The sequence below is a fragment of the Colletotrichum destructivum genome, chromosome 5 (genome assembly GCF_034447905.1).
Source record: "Colletotrichum destructivum chromosome 5, complete sequence".
Classification (NCBI taxonomy): domain Eukaryota; kingdom Fungi; phylum Ascomycota; class Sordariomycetes; order Glomerellales; family Glomerellaceae; genus Colletotrichum; species Colletotrichum destructivum.
This window is the reverse complement of record NC_085900.1, coordinates 2,354,594-2,369,764: the sequence shown is the minus strand read 5'-3', so window position 1 is coordinate 2,369,764 and position 15,171 is coordinate 2,354,594. Positions and strand designations below refer to the sequence as shown.

Here is a 15,171-nt window from a genome sequence, read left to right as displayed (position 1 = left end):
TGATGACTATGGTTAAGGTTTAGCTCGATAAGTAGGAAATTCAAGCCGGTGTTTGTAGGGATGCGGGGCCGCCATCGTATTAGTTTTACTTTCCTCATCCCTGAGCATCGTTTGGCTTTCGCTTGCAATCTCCAATAGGAGGATCACACATCTGTCAAGAACTCGGATGCATATGAACGCGTTTCTTTCCTATGAGCAAGTTGAATGATATTGATATCTATCGGCTCTCGCGGCTACGGGCCGACGAAATTCCTGTGAGCAAATCTCGCATGCCGCTATGACTGCGCTGTCATCCTGACCCTGACCATGAATGAACCTTGGACGCCACCATGAACCAAGTTTTGATCCCAAAAGAAGACGAAAGATACGGTGACATGCGAGAGAGTACAGAACCGAGATGCCCTACAACATCCCCCCCGGTGCGGCTGTGAAGCGCGTCTCGTGTATCGTGTTTTCGCTTCCCCCCGCTCCCTATCTAGCCCATCTGGTGATGCAGCCGAATGAGAAGAAAGAAAAAAATAAGCCAGCCGTAATACCTTGACACCTCCCCGTAAAACAAGACCCCTCCCGATTCCTAAAGACCAAGTAGATCTGACCCCACGAGGCCGAAAATTAGCCTTCCTGGCCAAGCAAACCCAGATTGTCGTAAATCGTAGCGGTTTTGGTGAACAAAACCCTTGCGGGTACCCAAAAACCGATTGAAAGGTGGTTGACATGTCGCTCAGAGGTTGAACAAGAACCGGAGTTCCGTCATGCTGAGACCGGCCAGTTTGGCGCCCTCCCGCTCGTCCAAAGCAGCATCGACCGTCGCCCTCTTCTTCTCCTGAAGCTGGATGATACGGTCCTCCACCGTCTCTTGCGTCAGGATGCGATACACCTTCACCGGCCTCTGTTGGCCGATGCGGTGCGCTCGATCCACTGCCTGCATCTCAATGTAAGGATTCCAGAAAGGGTCCATGATGATGACTCGAGAAGCCGAGACAAGATTGAGACCGGCATTTCCGGCGCGCAGAGAAACCATCATGACCTTCATGCTCGGGTCCGTCGAGAAGGTGAAGGCTGTGTCGTCCCGCTGTGCCATGCTCATCTCACCCGTATAGCGACAGTGCCTGATGTTGAGACCCTCCTTCTTGATCGCAACCTGCAAAAGATCCAGAAGCATTGTCCACTGGGAGAAGATGATGGTCTTCTCGCCAGTCTCCTGGATTGTTCGGAGAAGCTCCACACAGGCTCTGGTCTTGGAGGAAGTGAGCCAGTGGTGGCTCAGGTACTTAGTGTAGTCTCTCCATGCAGCGGCGTTCTTCTTGGCGTCCTTGCGCAGGGACTGTAACATGGATCCCTTGATCTTCTTGAGCCTCTTCTTGGCCTCCTTACTCGGGGAGACGACCGCCTTCTGCTTTCCCTTGCTCTTTTGCTTCTTTTTCTTCTTCTTGGGTGTCTCGGGCTTTGGCGCCGGAGAGGCGGACGACCCGTCTTCACCATCACTAATATCAGCGTAGATGTCGGGAATGACAAAGTTCTTGAGATTGCCTCTCTTATCGACATCGTCCGCATCAGATTCTTCGTCGCCCTCCTCCTCGTCGTCATCATCGCTGCTCCAGACGGATCCATCCGACTCTTCATCCTCGGAGCTGCCGCTGGCCTCTTCCGGCATGTGGACCTTTTTGAAGGCCGCATAGGTAATGATGTTTGCCGGGTTCAACGGGCCCCTGCAGACGGCGCACTTGACCTGGCCTTCGTCCTCACCGTTCCTAAGGTTTTCACGTTTGGCGTTGTCGACGTGCTGCTTGAGACACCCGGCGCAGAGCTCATGACCACAAGGAAGTGGGATGGTCGGGTCGGGCATCATGTCGTAGCAGATGGGGCACTCAAAGCCTTCGTTGATAGCGTCGGCATTCTCGAGGGCGCGGGATTTCTCGGTGAGCCGCTGGACGACAGTCAAGGAAAGGGACTTGACGCGCTCGAGCATGTTGTCATCCACTTCAGGGACCGCATCGTCGGCCTCCAACAACAGGTGCGGATGGCAACAAGTCTGGCGGAGGCGGAGCAGCAGCACCAAGACATGAGAGTAATGCTTGCCGAGAGTGCCCTTTCGAAGGTACTTGTTGATCTGAACCTGCGACTTGGTCTCGAGATCCGTGTAGAACTTGCGCTCATCCTCGTCCAGTTCTGCGTAAACCACCTCCTCAGTCTTCTCGGGAAGCTGTAGGATGGGCTTTCCGTCAATCTGAGAGGATTTCGTGCGACGCAGAAGTGTCGCTTTGAGGAGGACCTGCAGGTTTCTCATTGCCTGCGCTTTGGGGTCACCTCTCTTGCCAAAGAGCACACCAAAGGCGCCGCGAAACTTGGCCCAGTCGTTGTAAGGCTTGATTCTCAGGAATCGGTAAAGCGAGTAGAGCTCGTCGACACCGTTCATCATCGGAGTCCCAGACAGACACCAACGGTACTGGCTCATCAGATCAGCGACTGCCAAAGCCGCCTGTGCCTTATGGTTCTTGATCCATTGGCTCTCGTCGAGAACCACACGGTAGAACATTGAGTAGTCCGGGTGGAACAGAGAAACGGAGTTGGCCAGGTGCGGGTCAGTCTTGGAGAACATTTCTCGCGTGCCGAGATTCTTCTTGTAGATCGCCAACTTCTTTCGGTCAGAAACGAGTGTTCCGTACGTTGTCAAGACGACGTCGTACTTCATCAACTCTTGAGCCTTGATCTTCTGTGTGTTGTGGTAAATGTACACCGACAGGGCGTGATCTGTCTTGAGCTTCTTCTTGATCTCATTCTCCCACTGCCGAATAAGAGATAGGGGGGCCACAATCAGAGTCGTCTGGGAAGCCGGTTAGCATGTGTATATGAAGTTCTGAGATATGTAAACCCACCTTGCGCGTGAGCGTCGGTGACTTATTTGACACCATCAAGGCCAGGACGGAAATCGTCTTTCCCAGACCCATGTCGTCAGCCAGGATGCCCCCCTTGTTGGTGCCTTGCTCCTGGCGCTTCATCCAGGTCAAAGCCACTCTCTGATGAGCATAGAGGGGATACCTCATGGCCTCGGGCGTTCCATCACGGTCCTCCTCCGGAATTTCCACTCCTGCGTGTACATTGCGCAAAAGTGCCTCGACTTCTTCTCTCGATCTGCGAGGGTCGTCGTTAATGTCCTGCATGATGGAAACCACACGAGCATCCAGGGGGTTTCCGGATTCGTCCGTGAGGTCCATGAAGTTGAGGTTGTTGGTCCTGTTGATCACATCGGCGGTGCTGCGGCCAGATCCGTTGACGATATTGTAAGGGTTGGAGTTGTACATATGGGTAGCCGGCATGAACGATGTGAAAGGAGGTTCGTCGTCGACGAAGGAGCCAGGCATCCGCGGGATGACGTCTGCGCCTGGAGTCGAAGCCATGCTCGAAGAAGAGCTTGATTGGCCTTGTGGGTTGCCAAAGTCCCAGCTGGACGGGCTACCGTAGAATGAGGACCTAGAGGCGCCGTTGGTGGCAGGCTGGGGCGCGAAAGAGGTAGATCTGGAGGCGTAAGGCATGGGTCGGCGCGCCATCATCGCAGCTCTACTGCCCTGTGCCATCGCCTCGCGCTGCCGCGAGCGTGAGATCGACGTGTTGATCTCATCATCGTCCCTGAAGTGACTGTTAGTCTTCACAAATCGACAACAACCATATGGTGCTCGATGGTCCAGCATTCTAGGTTGTGATTATACATGCGAAGACGGCACTCACCCAGTAAGATCAATGATATCAGACAACACATCGTTGGTGCGCTGAGATTTGCTTCGGCCAGGACTGGACTGACCGAAAGACTCGGAAGCATAAGACCTCTTGTTGTTGGTGGATGGCGACATTCCGGCTTGGCCAAAGGCCGGAGCTCCTCTGGAGCCGTTCATGAAGGCGGACGATCCAGAATAGCCCGGGGCCGCGTTGCCCATGTTGCTGGACATGGTCGGGGTTCCTTGCGATAAACCCGAGCCGTGAGAGCCTGCCGATGTTCTGTACGGAACCGCAGCTGGGAAGGATTAGTTCCAAATCATGCGTGAGATAAATTTCGTAGCCTGGTGGATCGAAAAAGCAGATCAAGAAGACACCCGGATGCAACAGGTGCAGAACGGCTTGCAAGTGATGTGGGTACAACGAGATATTGCTCGGGCAGCTACGCAACCGTGATAGACGGAGCGGATGAGACGATGTGAGTGAGGTCGGGATGAGTAAGAGAGACGAAGGAACAAGACAGGACCGAATGTGATGAGATTGGGTTGACTGAAGTCACAAATACAGAAGAGAGTAATGGTTCAGTTAAGATTCTTCAATCGGGTGGATAAGACGACAGTCAGGCAGGCAAGGCAGGAATGGGACGTGAAGGAAGGTTGCTTAGGTAGGCACGATGAGCAGAAAGCTGCCTGCCAGGTATGGCAGAAACCAGCGATCAAGTTCGAAGGGCAAGAGCGCCACTGTCGCTCCTGCCTGGCCTTAATAGTAAGGAAACCGGACACCGAGTGAGAGTTGTGGACGGTAAGGAATCGCGCAACAGTCTATGCGATGCCCGAGGGTAGGAAGTCTGGAAACCGAACGAGGCAGAACGCCCGAACGAGAGGACCAGTCTCTCTGACATGTACCATCGCTCGACTGTCTGCTCCACGTCCCGTCACTTCACTTGGAGGGCTTCGACAGACCGAGGCCAGGACAAATCGTGGAAGCGACATATCCGTCCGTAGGGAGGATACTGGGAATAATACATCAAAACAGAAAATATCCACATACCGGTTCCCCAGCGATTGCGTGCCTCCCACATGTTCCTATCCTCGCCGGAGGCGACGTCTCTGGCCGTTTGGCGGTCGGCGCTCCTGGCAGCGTGGATGCGCTGCTCCAGACGGCGCTTCTGAAGCTTCTTGTCGTCGATCGTCTTCTTCACGGCCTCGAGTGTGCGCACGGCGCCCTTTCTTTCGTTGGAGTAGGCTTCTGGGTTAGGTGCGGTTTCGTAAGACTCGACGATGACCTGCTGGAGATCGCGGTCGGCTTCCAGCTCGAGCAGCTCGTCGGCGAGAGACCTGAGAGCCTCCTTATCCCGGGCGTGGGAGGTGGCCAGGTCGTCGCCCATGTTTGCCGGTTGCGCAAGGTGGGTGCTGCGCCAGCGGCGGTGGCTAGGCAGTGTGTAAGGGTGTGTGGGTGTGGATGTGTGTCCCCCGTTCACTTTCTCAAATGAGGCGACCTGCAGGCGTAGAGGTCGACGGGTGGGTGGCGCGGTGCTGCAACATCTGTTGGTCGTCGGTGGATATCGAGGTTGTGCAGCAGCAGGCTGTCGGCTATGGGGATATGGAGGGGCGAAGCGTGAGCTGAATCGAGTCGGAGTACCTATGGCGCTACTGGCTTGGTGTTGCAGTGAAAATGGAAAGATCACGGGGCGAGAGAGCGATGAGAAAGACCGGAGCGAAGCGGACGGAACGAAGGAGATGAGGGAGGTTCCAAAAAGCCTAATCGATAGCTGGGGCGAGAGGCGGCTGCTGGATGTCGCGAGTTTCGCCGGATCGGTGGAGGTGAGTGATAAGTGTGTGATTGAATGAACGAGGCCGGGCAATCGAGAAGTGATTTCTGCATCACCATGTCCATGGTTGGCGCATTCAGTCGGCACCGTGGGAGGTAGAACGTAAAGGGTGCTTATCTTATCGTAGCTTCCTTACTGTAACTGTGCAGGGAGGGATCTATGTTTGATGTCATGTCCGTCACGGCCCACGGCGCGACGCGTTAATTGGGGCGCGTACTTTACTTCCCAGTACCTACTGCTGTTTGCTGGTACTGTGGCAACTGTTGACAAAGTGTTTACAGTGTACTTTTGTTTGTTTGCCTCCCTGCAGGGTGCTGTCTTGATGCCCCGCCGCCCGCCCATGTGCTAGAACCCTTGAGCCCCTCCTCATATGCACAGGCACTTATCCATTACTGGCTTAGTGAGGCTACATTCCACATTCCGCACTTCTGTCGTTCTGCACATCCAACATCCAGAGAATCGCATCCGTGGACCATCATACTCGGTGTGTCTGCCTGTCGTCGTGCTTCGTCGCCTTGCTCCATCCCTCCTCGTCCGCCATCACCTACTGTCTCAAACGAAATTTGGTAAGACAAGGCAGCCAACCACACCGCCTGTAGCTCCTTAGCCCAGGCACCTAGGTCTCGGTAAGAAACATGTCGCGTCACCAGGCTTTCTCGTCCTCATCCTCAGCCCATTCGGTGATGGTTTCTGGTCGTGTCTGAGTTTGACTCATCACCTTTGGTTTACTTCTCAACTTGGGGCTCGTATCCTGAAGCCGACGTTCCAAAGGGAAATAAATGCCTGGTTGACACGGACACCCGCCGTCAGCCCCCAGACCGCAACCTCGTTCTACTTGGTGACACCACCACATCAAAATCTCACGGCCCGAGCGAAAGCTGGAACGATGCAGGCCTCCGCCGTTTGCTTCGTCACATTTCATCATGGTGTTCTCGGACAACTAAGTGAAAAAGATGGGAAGAGGAGACAACCGTTTGCCATACATGCGTAAGATTCGTTTCACCACTTCTCGACATTCAAGGCTTGCCGCCCGCCCTGTAGATCGACCAAAAAGACATTTTCCTGCCTGGGGAACAATGTCTTGTGAGAAGTTTCCTCGGGTGCATTGAGCCAGGCTGCGACCCCTCTTCCTCATCCTCCTCCTCCTCCTCCTCCTCCTCGTCATCATACTCCAGCGCATCACCTTGACGATGTATGACAAATCTGGACTATCCCTGAGCCTCTTTCTCGCCCCAGCTTTCCACGCGCGTCGCTCCACCAGGCTTCCTGTTGCGTTCATCGTCGCCGTTGAGGTCTCCTTCTCACCTGGGCCTACCATGACTCTCGTCGTCACGGGAAACCCGGCACTCTATCGCATCAATAATAACAGCACGACACGGCCAATCGTAAGATGAAGCGCAAAACGCAATGAATTATAAACCATACACGATCACGCAGACAAAAACAGGCTGCTTCCCATCTCTATCTTTCTCTCTCTCCCTGTCTCTCACACCAATCCTGTCCCGCGCCTTTCTGCTGCTACCACTCCGCCCCATTTTCTTCACACTCCAGGGCCCTTCCTCTCGTCTCACGACGCACACGAGGCTGCGCGCTCCTTTTCGCCCTGCCAGTTTCCTCTGCTGGCAACCATGCCGGCCAACCCGCGAACTGATGTCTCCCCGAGAATCTCAAAGGCGGAGACGTCGACGCCCCCGGCGTTGCGGAAGATCTAGTTCCGAACGCCAACAGCTACAAGGGAATCGACGCCGTACGCGCTCGGCGCCCGCTCCGGATCAACCTCCTCCGGCAGGAGGGTCATTGCCTTGGCCATCAGCTGCACCAGGCCCGTGCAGATGATGTCCGCGGCTGCCTCCGTGTCGGAGCACGCGGCGAGCATCCTCTTGACGTCCACCTCGCTCGGGAGGCCGCCGTTGCCGGAATACTCCTCTTCAGGCGCTGTGACAGGCATGTCGACGGTATTCATGTAGGAATACATCGCCGACCGGGACCAGAAGGGATCGCCGGGGTTGTTTTGCCGGATTAAGCCGCCAGTGCCGACGCCCGAGACGATCTGTGCCGGCGTGGCAACGCCCTTGACAACCTCCCCTGTGATGGCCCTCTCGACCATCGTGAGGAAGTCCCGGTGGCGAATTCCGTAGAATCCTGCACCCCGAAGCTTGGCCAGAGTTTCCTCGTCCTCGACCAGCATGCCTGCCTCGAGGACCGGGCCGAGGTCGAGAGAGACGGCACGTGGGAGTGACTGGGCCAGAGCATCCTGTACGGCATTGGCAGCCGCGTAGTTGGCCTGTCCGCGATTGCCGATGACTCCCGAGGCACTCGATAGAAAGAGGAACCATGGGCCGCACAGATCGGAGCGGTCGGCCTTGCCGGGGGCGGACAGACCAGGGCCAAGGACATCCACGAGGTTGATGGCGCCAACTGCTTTTGGACGGAAGGCTGCAGTCCAGTCGGCGTGAGACATCTTCTCGAACAGAGCATCCTGCGTCATTGGTCAGTCACAGCCTGCAGGCGGCGAACGGAGACGGTGTGGAGGAGAAGATGGGCTTACCCTGATGACAGCAGCGCATTGAACGACTCCGGAGATCTTGCCCAGCGCCGGAAGGAGGGCCTCGAGAGCCTTCCGGTCGGTAATGTCTACCGCGATTGCCTTGGCATCAACCCCGTCGAGACTGTTGACGAAGGCTTGGGCATCGGCACCACCGCCCGATCTTGATAGAAACACCAGTTTTTTGGCGCCGTTGTTGGCAAGTAGCTTCGCTATGCTCCTTCCAAGGCCTCCGAGGCCACCGGCAAGGACGTAGGTTCCGTCAGGGTCAATGACCTCGGCGAGAGACCGGCTTTGCACCTCCCGGGCCACACGTACGAGCGTATCCTGGTTCGCCTCCATCATTGTAAGGCCGTGGTATGGCTCTCTCTCGATCTGTGTGAAGGCGTCCTTGAAATTGGACATGGGGAATCGGTGGACCGGCTGGCACTGCAGGCTGGCGCTTTTGCGCAGATAGTCACAGACGAAGTGGTCCACGATACTGAACAGGCTCTTGACTAGTTCTGGGTCCTCCTCCAAGAGGAGACCAAGGTCGAGCTTGACGTATGTTGTGGCTGTGACGGGCACGCTTACGGCTGGACCGGCATTGTGGGCGAGCTGGACGACACATCCGGCTACCAAGGGTCAGCGCTGCATCAAAACGAGATTCAAGAAATAACTCACATGGCTTGACACACTTAAAACTGACGGCAGTGTGTTCTTGGGTGGGGTTGTAAAGGACGTTGACCTTTCCAACTCTCAGGATATCGGCAACGAATGAGTCCCCGTTGGCGTCCAGAATGTGGTCCTTGGGAAGACGGTGGGCATCAATCAGAGTCGCGCGCTGAGCTTCCGAGCCCTCGCCCAGAACCGTCGCAAAGACTTCGGCGCCGATGAGTGTAGCCACCCGAATGGCAGCTTGACCGTACGAGCTCGCGCCGGCATGGATGAACACCCTCTTCTTCCGCGTGAGACGGCCGACACTGCACAATGCGTAGCACGCCGCGATCAGGTCGCTGGGCGTGTACTGACAGCACTCGTAGGGGGGCGGCGCAGGCTTGACGAAGCCCTGGTCGACACGGTGGACCGCCTTGAAAGCGCCGGGGACGATGGCCAGAACCTGCTCGCCACAGCGGATGTCTTTCACCTTGGAGCCGATTTTGTTGACGATTCCCAGCACATCGAGACCCAGCTTGTTATCTGAAGTCCTTCCCATTGCAGTGTGTAGGTCATTGAGGTGTAGGGCAGCATTGAGTGTCTGAATCTCAACCTCGTAGGGGCCAATCCCAGACGTGTTCGAACTTTCGACGAAGTGGAAGCTATCATCGGCAATGCCCGGCTTGGAGATGACCATTTGGTAACCGGCCATGGGTTTGAGGTGGTCGAAAATGGCTTGCCGGACAATCTCAGCGTGCGAATCATTCTCGATCATCTTGTTCAGATCTTTCAGTGGCATCAGTCGCGGAATGTAGAGTTGCCCTCCCTCTTCAGCGAACTCTGCCTCGCCAGATCCGTTCAGCATTGAATCCAGCACCCATTCCACGGTCTTCGGCAGGGTGCATGAAGCTAGAGAAGTGCTCTCATTCAAATCGAGAGTGATGATGGTCTTCTGAGGATCTTCGGAGAGAATTGTTCGAGCGAGCGCGATGATCGGAGCGTTTCGAGGGTTTGTAGGACGTCGGTTCGCGCCTCGGGTCACCCACAAAAGGCTATGGGCCGCGTCTTGCAGACTGTGGAAGTAACAAAACATTTCCTCTGACCATTCATAGACGAAGCTGCCGGAAACTTCGAGAAGGGCGATGCAAGTCTTGCCCTTGGGGTCGGATCCGTGCTGGGTACCGATACTAACTCTGAAGCCCCTTTCCAGAAGAACATCACTCAGAGACTTCGCCAATCCTCCCACCAAGGGATCGGATGCGTTAGGCAGAATGATGAGAACTTCGGGCGATTTGGCACAATCGGGCTTGTCAACAAAGAGACTGGCCTCAAAGTGCTGATCCAACACGTCGCAGTGGATGACGTTGTCAGGCTCTGCGTTGTAGGACCAACGTAGATAGCTGGGATCTTCCAATGCTAGCTGGGTCTCGACCATTGAGTCGGTGCTGGTTGGCGTCATGGGTGGCGAGACCTCGTTGAGAAGAACACCTTCAGGTAGAACAAGGCGGCTCGCCTCGTTGAAGCCAAAGTCTGAATCTCTGGCCCTGATGATGAGGTTGTATCGAGCATGGTGCTCCCTTACATTAGCACTGCTTCGAAATTCCAGTAATCTATGTATCGGAGACTTCTCGTATGCTTTTTCAATGGCAGAGAAGGTGTTCATGTCGGTTACTGTGTAACGAGACAGCCGCATGGTGACGCCTTCGGAAAGGATGTCCAGGACTTTATGGGCAAGCTGCATGTTGCCGCCGCACTGCAGAACAGATAATGACGGGCACTTATGGGCCATCAGCGAGAGTACATCGGAGAAGTCCTCAGCCGCAGCCGTAGTGTAGTCTTCCCTCCAAACGATCTCGGAGCATAGATTTCGATGATTCGGGATGAAACCACCGTCTTCCACCGAAGGGTTCGAGAGGGCAGTGAAGTGCAGGCCATCGACCACAACACATGGTGCATCCCAGTTGTCCTCGTCCGACACCATGACGACGGAGCCGGTTGCATCGCGGAGGCCATGTCTCTCGGCCGTGGCAAACCCTGTGAAATCGTAGCCAGCGCCGTGAGGAATCGTTGCGGAGACGAAGATACTCTCAATCGATGACGGGACCATGGGCTTGCTGTCGATGGCGAAGAGAGTTTGGAACATGGCGTCGAGGGTCGCGGGATGAATGACATGAGGGTGCTCAAAGTTGGCAGGCATCTTGGACTTGGTATCAGGGACGCGGACTTTGCTGACGCAGGAATTCTGGTAAGTCGAAATGGCGACCACGTTCTGGAAGCATGGGCCGTAGTTGAGGCCAACAACGTCCAAAACCTCGTAGAGCTGTCGAGGCGGGAGTGACTTGTCGCAAAGAAGTCGAATCTCCGTATACCTCTGTGCGTGTCCGCTGGTGGCAAAGGGCAAAGCTCCAGTCTGTCGTCTAACCCCGATGTTGCCGTCGGCGTGTCGAATCCAAGGGCCATCCTCCGGTTTTGAGTAAATCGCAAACTCCCATTCTGGATCGGCGCCCGTCTTGGTGGGAAGCTGCTTCAAATTGAGTGAGTACTCAAGACCATAGGCCGATGACGGAATTATCATTGCTCTTTCTATTCGCAGGCCGGTAAGATGAAAGCCTAGAACATCTTCCATGTCTTGAGATAGTTGACTCGCGGCTTCGAGAGCCATAGTAACCATGCCGGCCGCTGGATAGACGATGGTTTTCTGGACTCGATGATCCTGGATCCAAGGGTTTTCCGAGATGCGGAAGAACCCCCTCCATCTGGGCTCGAAAGTGGTGGCATCCGGAGAAGGGGACCCGATCAGGTCCAGACGGCCAAATTTCCGAAAGCGATGCTCAGTGCACGTGTGGGACTCGTGCCAGAACGTTTTTGAGTGATTCCAGGGGTAAGAAGGCAAGTCGACGAGCGTTTTACAAGGTTGTGCGTCGGCACCCCTGATACCGTTGTTAGGTCGATTTGGTGAAGCGTTGAGGGAGGGAAAACACTTACTTGGAGACGACCTTGAGCATATCAACCGGGTGACCTCGAGCCCAGATCTCACCAATGGCCTGAAACGTGGTGATTGCGGAGTCCTTGTCTCGCAGAATGAGTGGAAGATACGCCGGCTCAAATCCAGGACTGTGCTCAGAGATGATCTCTAGGAGCGCCGATTTCAGAGTTGCTTTGGGGCTCAGCTCAATCAGAACATCTGGTCGACTATCCGCACCCATCATGGCTTTCACGGCAGAGGCGAACTGCACTGTAGAAACCAGGTTGTCCGCCCAGTACGAAGGATTAAGCTGTTCTTGCGGGAGCAGTTCTCCGTAAACGGACGAGAAGAAGGGAATGTTCTCGGTAACGCCTTCTGGTAGGATAGACTTAATGGAGTCCATGTAACTGTCCTCGATCAATCTCATGTGCCTCGAGTGGTAGGCGATGTCGACATCCAGAATCTTGCATAGGACTTGGCGGGACTTGAGCTCATCTCGCATATGGAGAACATCACTGCGGTCGCCGGAGATGGTGACTGACTGGGGGCTATTGATGCATGCAATCTGGAGATCACTGCCCCCGTCGCGGTTCTCGAGGTATTGGTTGGCTTCGGAGCTTGTCATTCTGGCAGCACACATTGCGCCCTTAAGACGTGGGGCGACGGTCTTGAGAAAAGAAGCGCTCTGTCCACGATGATACGCAAGCGCCCAGGCTGCCTCGCTGGTGATGGCGGTCGATGCGTATGCAGCAGCAATCTCTCCCGAGGAGTGCCCCACGACGCTGCTGGGGGTGATGTTGAAAGACCGCAGCAGGTCGACAAGCGCCACCTGCACTGCAGTCGTTGACGGCTGCGAAATCTGGGGGTCTTGAATGCATGACTCTTCCTTGGTCTTCATGACCTCCTCAAAGAGATCAAACTTGCTTCCGAGAGACTTGAGGTAGTCTGAAGCTGCCGTGATGCTCTCTCTGAAGACATCAAAAACTAAGAGTTCTCGGCTCATCTGAGCCCACTGTGCCCCTTGACCGCAAAAGACGAAACCAAGCTTCGGCTTGCTCTCACGACTGGATCGAAGAAAGCTCATCTCGTCCGTTGAAAATAGCTTCGCCGTGAGATCTTGGAAAGAATTCGCTACAGCAAAACCTTTCCAATCCATGGTTGAACGACGGCATCCCAGGGTGTAAGCGTAGTTGTCAGCCTCAGCCTCAGTCAAGTTCGTGAGGCTAGTGATGTGTTCGAGGTGAGTGTCCATTAGACGAGAAACACCCTTGCGCTCGTTGGAGGAGAACACAAAGAGCTTTGGAGTTGCATACCCCTCGGAACCATCTTTATTCTGCAGGGTTTGTGTGTTGTTGTCATGAACGGAGTTATGGTTGGCTAAGATACCGCGCTCTGCGAGATAAGCAGCAGGTTCATCGAGCACGGCGTGCGCGTTAGTGCCGCCGAAGCCAAAGCAGTTGACGCTGGTTCTTCGAGGACCATTGACTGGCCACTCTGTCAGGTCCGTAGGTACCTAATAATACGTTTAGTGCCGGGCGTGCTAACCAGCGAACTCTTCAGGACTTACCTTGACTTTCCAGTTCTCGAAGTCGATTTCAGGATTTCCGTGCTCAAAGTTGATGTTTGGCGGGATCCGGCCCTTCTCGGTAGTGAGGACGCCTTTGATGAGCCCCGCGACTCCGGCTGCACCTTCAAGATGGCCAATGTTTGTCTTGACCGAGCCTACAAAGACTGGATTCTCGGTTGTTCTTGCATCGCCAAATGTCTCGGAAATGGCCTTGAGTTCGCGAAAGTCTCCGGCTTGGGTTCCAGTACCGTGGCATTCAACGAAAGCGGTTTGCTTCATGTCCAGATTATGTTTCGAGTAAAGGGAGCGGATGTTGGCCACCTGAGCCTCCTTGCTCGGAAGCGTGATACCTTGTCGAACCGTTAGCATCAGTGAATGGGGTACTACTGATTCGAAAAGCTCACCGGGGGTCAAGCCGTCTTGGTTCACATGGGTGCCACGGATTATAGCTCGGATGGTGTCATTGTCTCGGACTGCATCCGATATCTTTTTGAGGACGACAAAACCGATGCCCTCGCCACGGCCATAGCCATTGGCGCGGGAATCAAAGGCGAAACACTTGCCGTCCGGGCTGAGGAAGTTGAGTGCCGTCATGGGCATCATGGTATTGGGTGTGAATATGAGACCAGCGCCCGCAGCGAGAGCCTGCAGAAGGTTAGTAACAAAAGGGAGAAGAGCAAGGTGTCAGGATATCTCACTATAGAACAATCGCCGGCTCGAAGAGCTTGAGCGGCCAGGTGGACGGCCACGAGGCTTCCACTGCATCCGGTGTCAATCGTCATGCTTGGTCCTTTGAAGTCGTACGTGTAGGACACGCGGTTGGACATTAGGGCATTTCCAGTGCCTGTAGCGGCATACTGAGGCTGCCAATCCATATCACGCAGACAAATCTGCTCGTAGTCTGACAAATGTTAGCATGGACAACGGAGAAACAGCGAGTAGACTGACCCTTCACGAACGAGCCAACGTAGACGGCTGTAGGGCTGCCCCTGAGATCTTCCATGCGAAGACCAGCTGTTCAATGTCAGAACCAGTTAGTTTCACAGAACGTGTGAGGTAACTTGCCATTTTCAAGGGCCTCGTAGGATACCTCCAGTATGAAGCGCTGCTGAGGATCGATCGCCTTGGCATCTTCAGCCATGACGGAGAAGAACTAGTGTACTTTGAGTCAGATCTGATAGTTCGGGAACAGTAGCCATGCCTTCTCGTTGACTTACAGATGCGTCAAAAGCTGCAATGTCGTCCTTGATGAAGTGGGCGCCTCGAAAAGAGATCTAGAAGAAACGAACGGGTCAGCTTGAAAGAACGACATAAGAAGTTAGCAGATGAGATGAAGCCATACACTGCCCTGGCGGTCGCCACTCGGATGATAATATCCGTCAATATTGAGGCGGTTCCCGGGAAACTCTGACCACGCCGACTTTTTTTGGACCATCATCTCCCACAGCTTCTCCGGTGAGGTCGCATTGCCGGGGAATCGACAGGCCATGCCAATGATGGCAATGTCCTCCATCCTTGCGGACTCGGTGTGATGAAGGACTGTCTCCGATTCTTCCTCGATGGATTGTCTTCGATGAAAGGCGAAGGGGGATGATGAAGCGGTGAAAGTGAGACGGACTGGGCGAGGATCTTTGATTTCTTTTTGCAAAGATGAAGAATTGAGAGACGAGTTCTCTGCAAACAAGATGAATGAGTATGGCTAGGAGGATAGGGGGCTGTAAAGAAGTTGATGTGTAGGATTTGAGTCAGAGAAGAAAGAACTTTTCGAGAAAGTAGTGAGAAGTAGTTGACTGGTTTTTTGCCAACTGTATATGTGAGCGGGTGTATGGCGAAGTGGCAGGCACCCTGACGTCCAGGAGTAACGTGAAGTGAAGGTGATATTGATGATGTCGTCGTCGATGCTTGAAGTAACTGCC

At 54.6% G+C, this 15,171-nt stretch overlaps 2 protein-coding genes across 2 annotated transcripts; both read right to left on the bottom strand.

Moving 5' to 3' along the window:
* Positions 1-188: 188 nt before the first annotated feature.
* On the bottom strand, positions 189-5,571 carry CDEST_08279 (Putative helicase, Zinc finger, RING-type, Zinc finger, RING/FYVE/PHD-type). Its single transcript, XM_062924438.1, has 4 exons — positions 4,762-5,571; positions 3,727-4,009; positions 2,877-3,636; positions 189-2,824 (listed from the first exon to the last, which is right to left on the bottom strand). Exons 1-4 carry the CDS (start codon positions 5,096-5,098, stop codon positions 722-724), a joined length of 3,483 nt encoding a protein of 1,160 aa, XP_062780489.1. The 5' UTR covers positions 5,099-5,571; the 3' UTR covers positions 189-721.
* A 1,679-nt stretch (positions 5,572-7,250) lies between these two features.
* Positions 7,251-14,768, bottom strand: CDEST_08278 (Putative Acyl transferase domain superfamily, GroES-like superfamily, beta-ketoacyl synthase; the record flags this gene model as incomplete). The annotated part of the gene is made up of 10 exons (XM_062924437.1): positions 7,251-8,021; positions 8,091-8,701; positions 8,751-11,653; positions 11,709-13,201; positions 13,256-13,605; positions 13,660-13,900; positions 13,954-14,156; positions 14,204-14,269; positions 14,469-14,529; positions 14,598-14,768. The coding sequence occupies 10 exons, from the start codon at positions 14,766-14,768 to the stop codon at positions 7,251-7,253; spliced, it is 6,870 nt and encodes a 2,289-aa protein (XP_062780488.1).
* Positions 14,769-15,171: the final 403 nt, after the last annotated feature.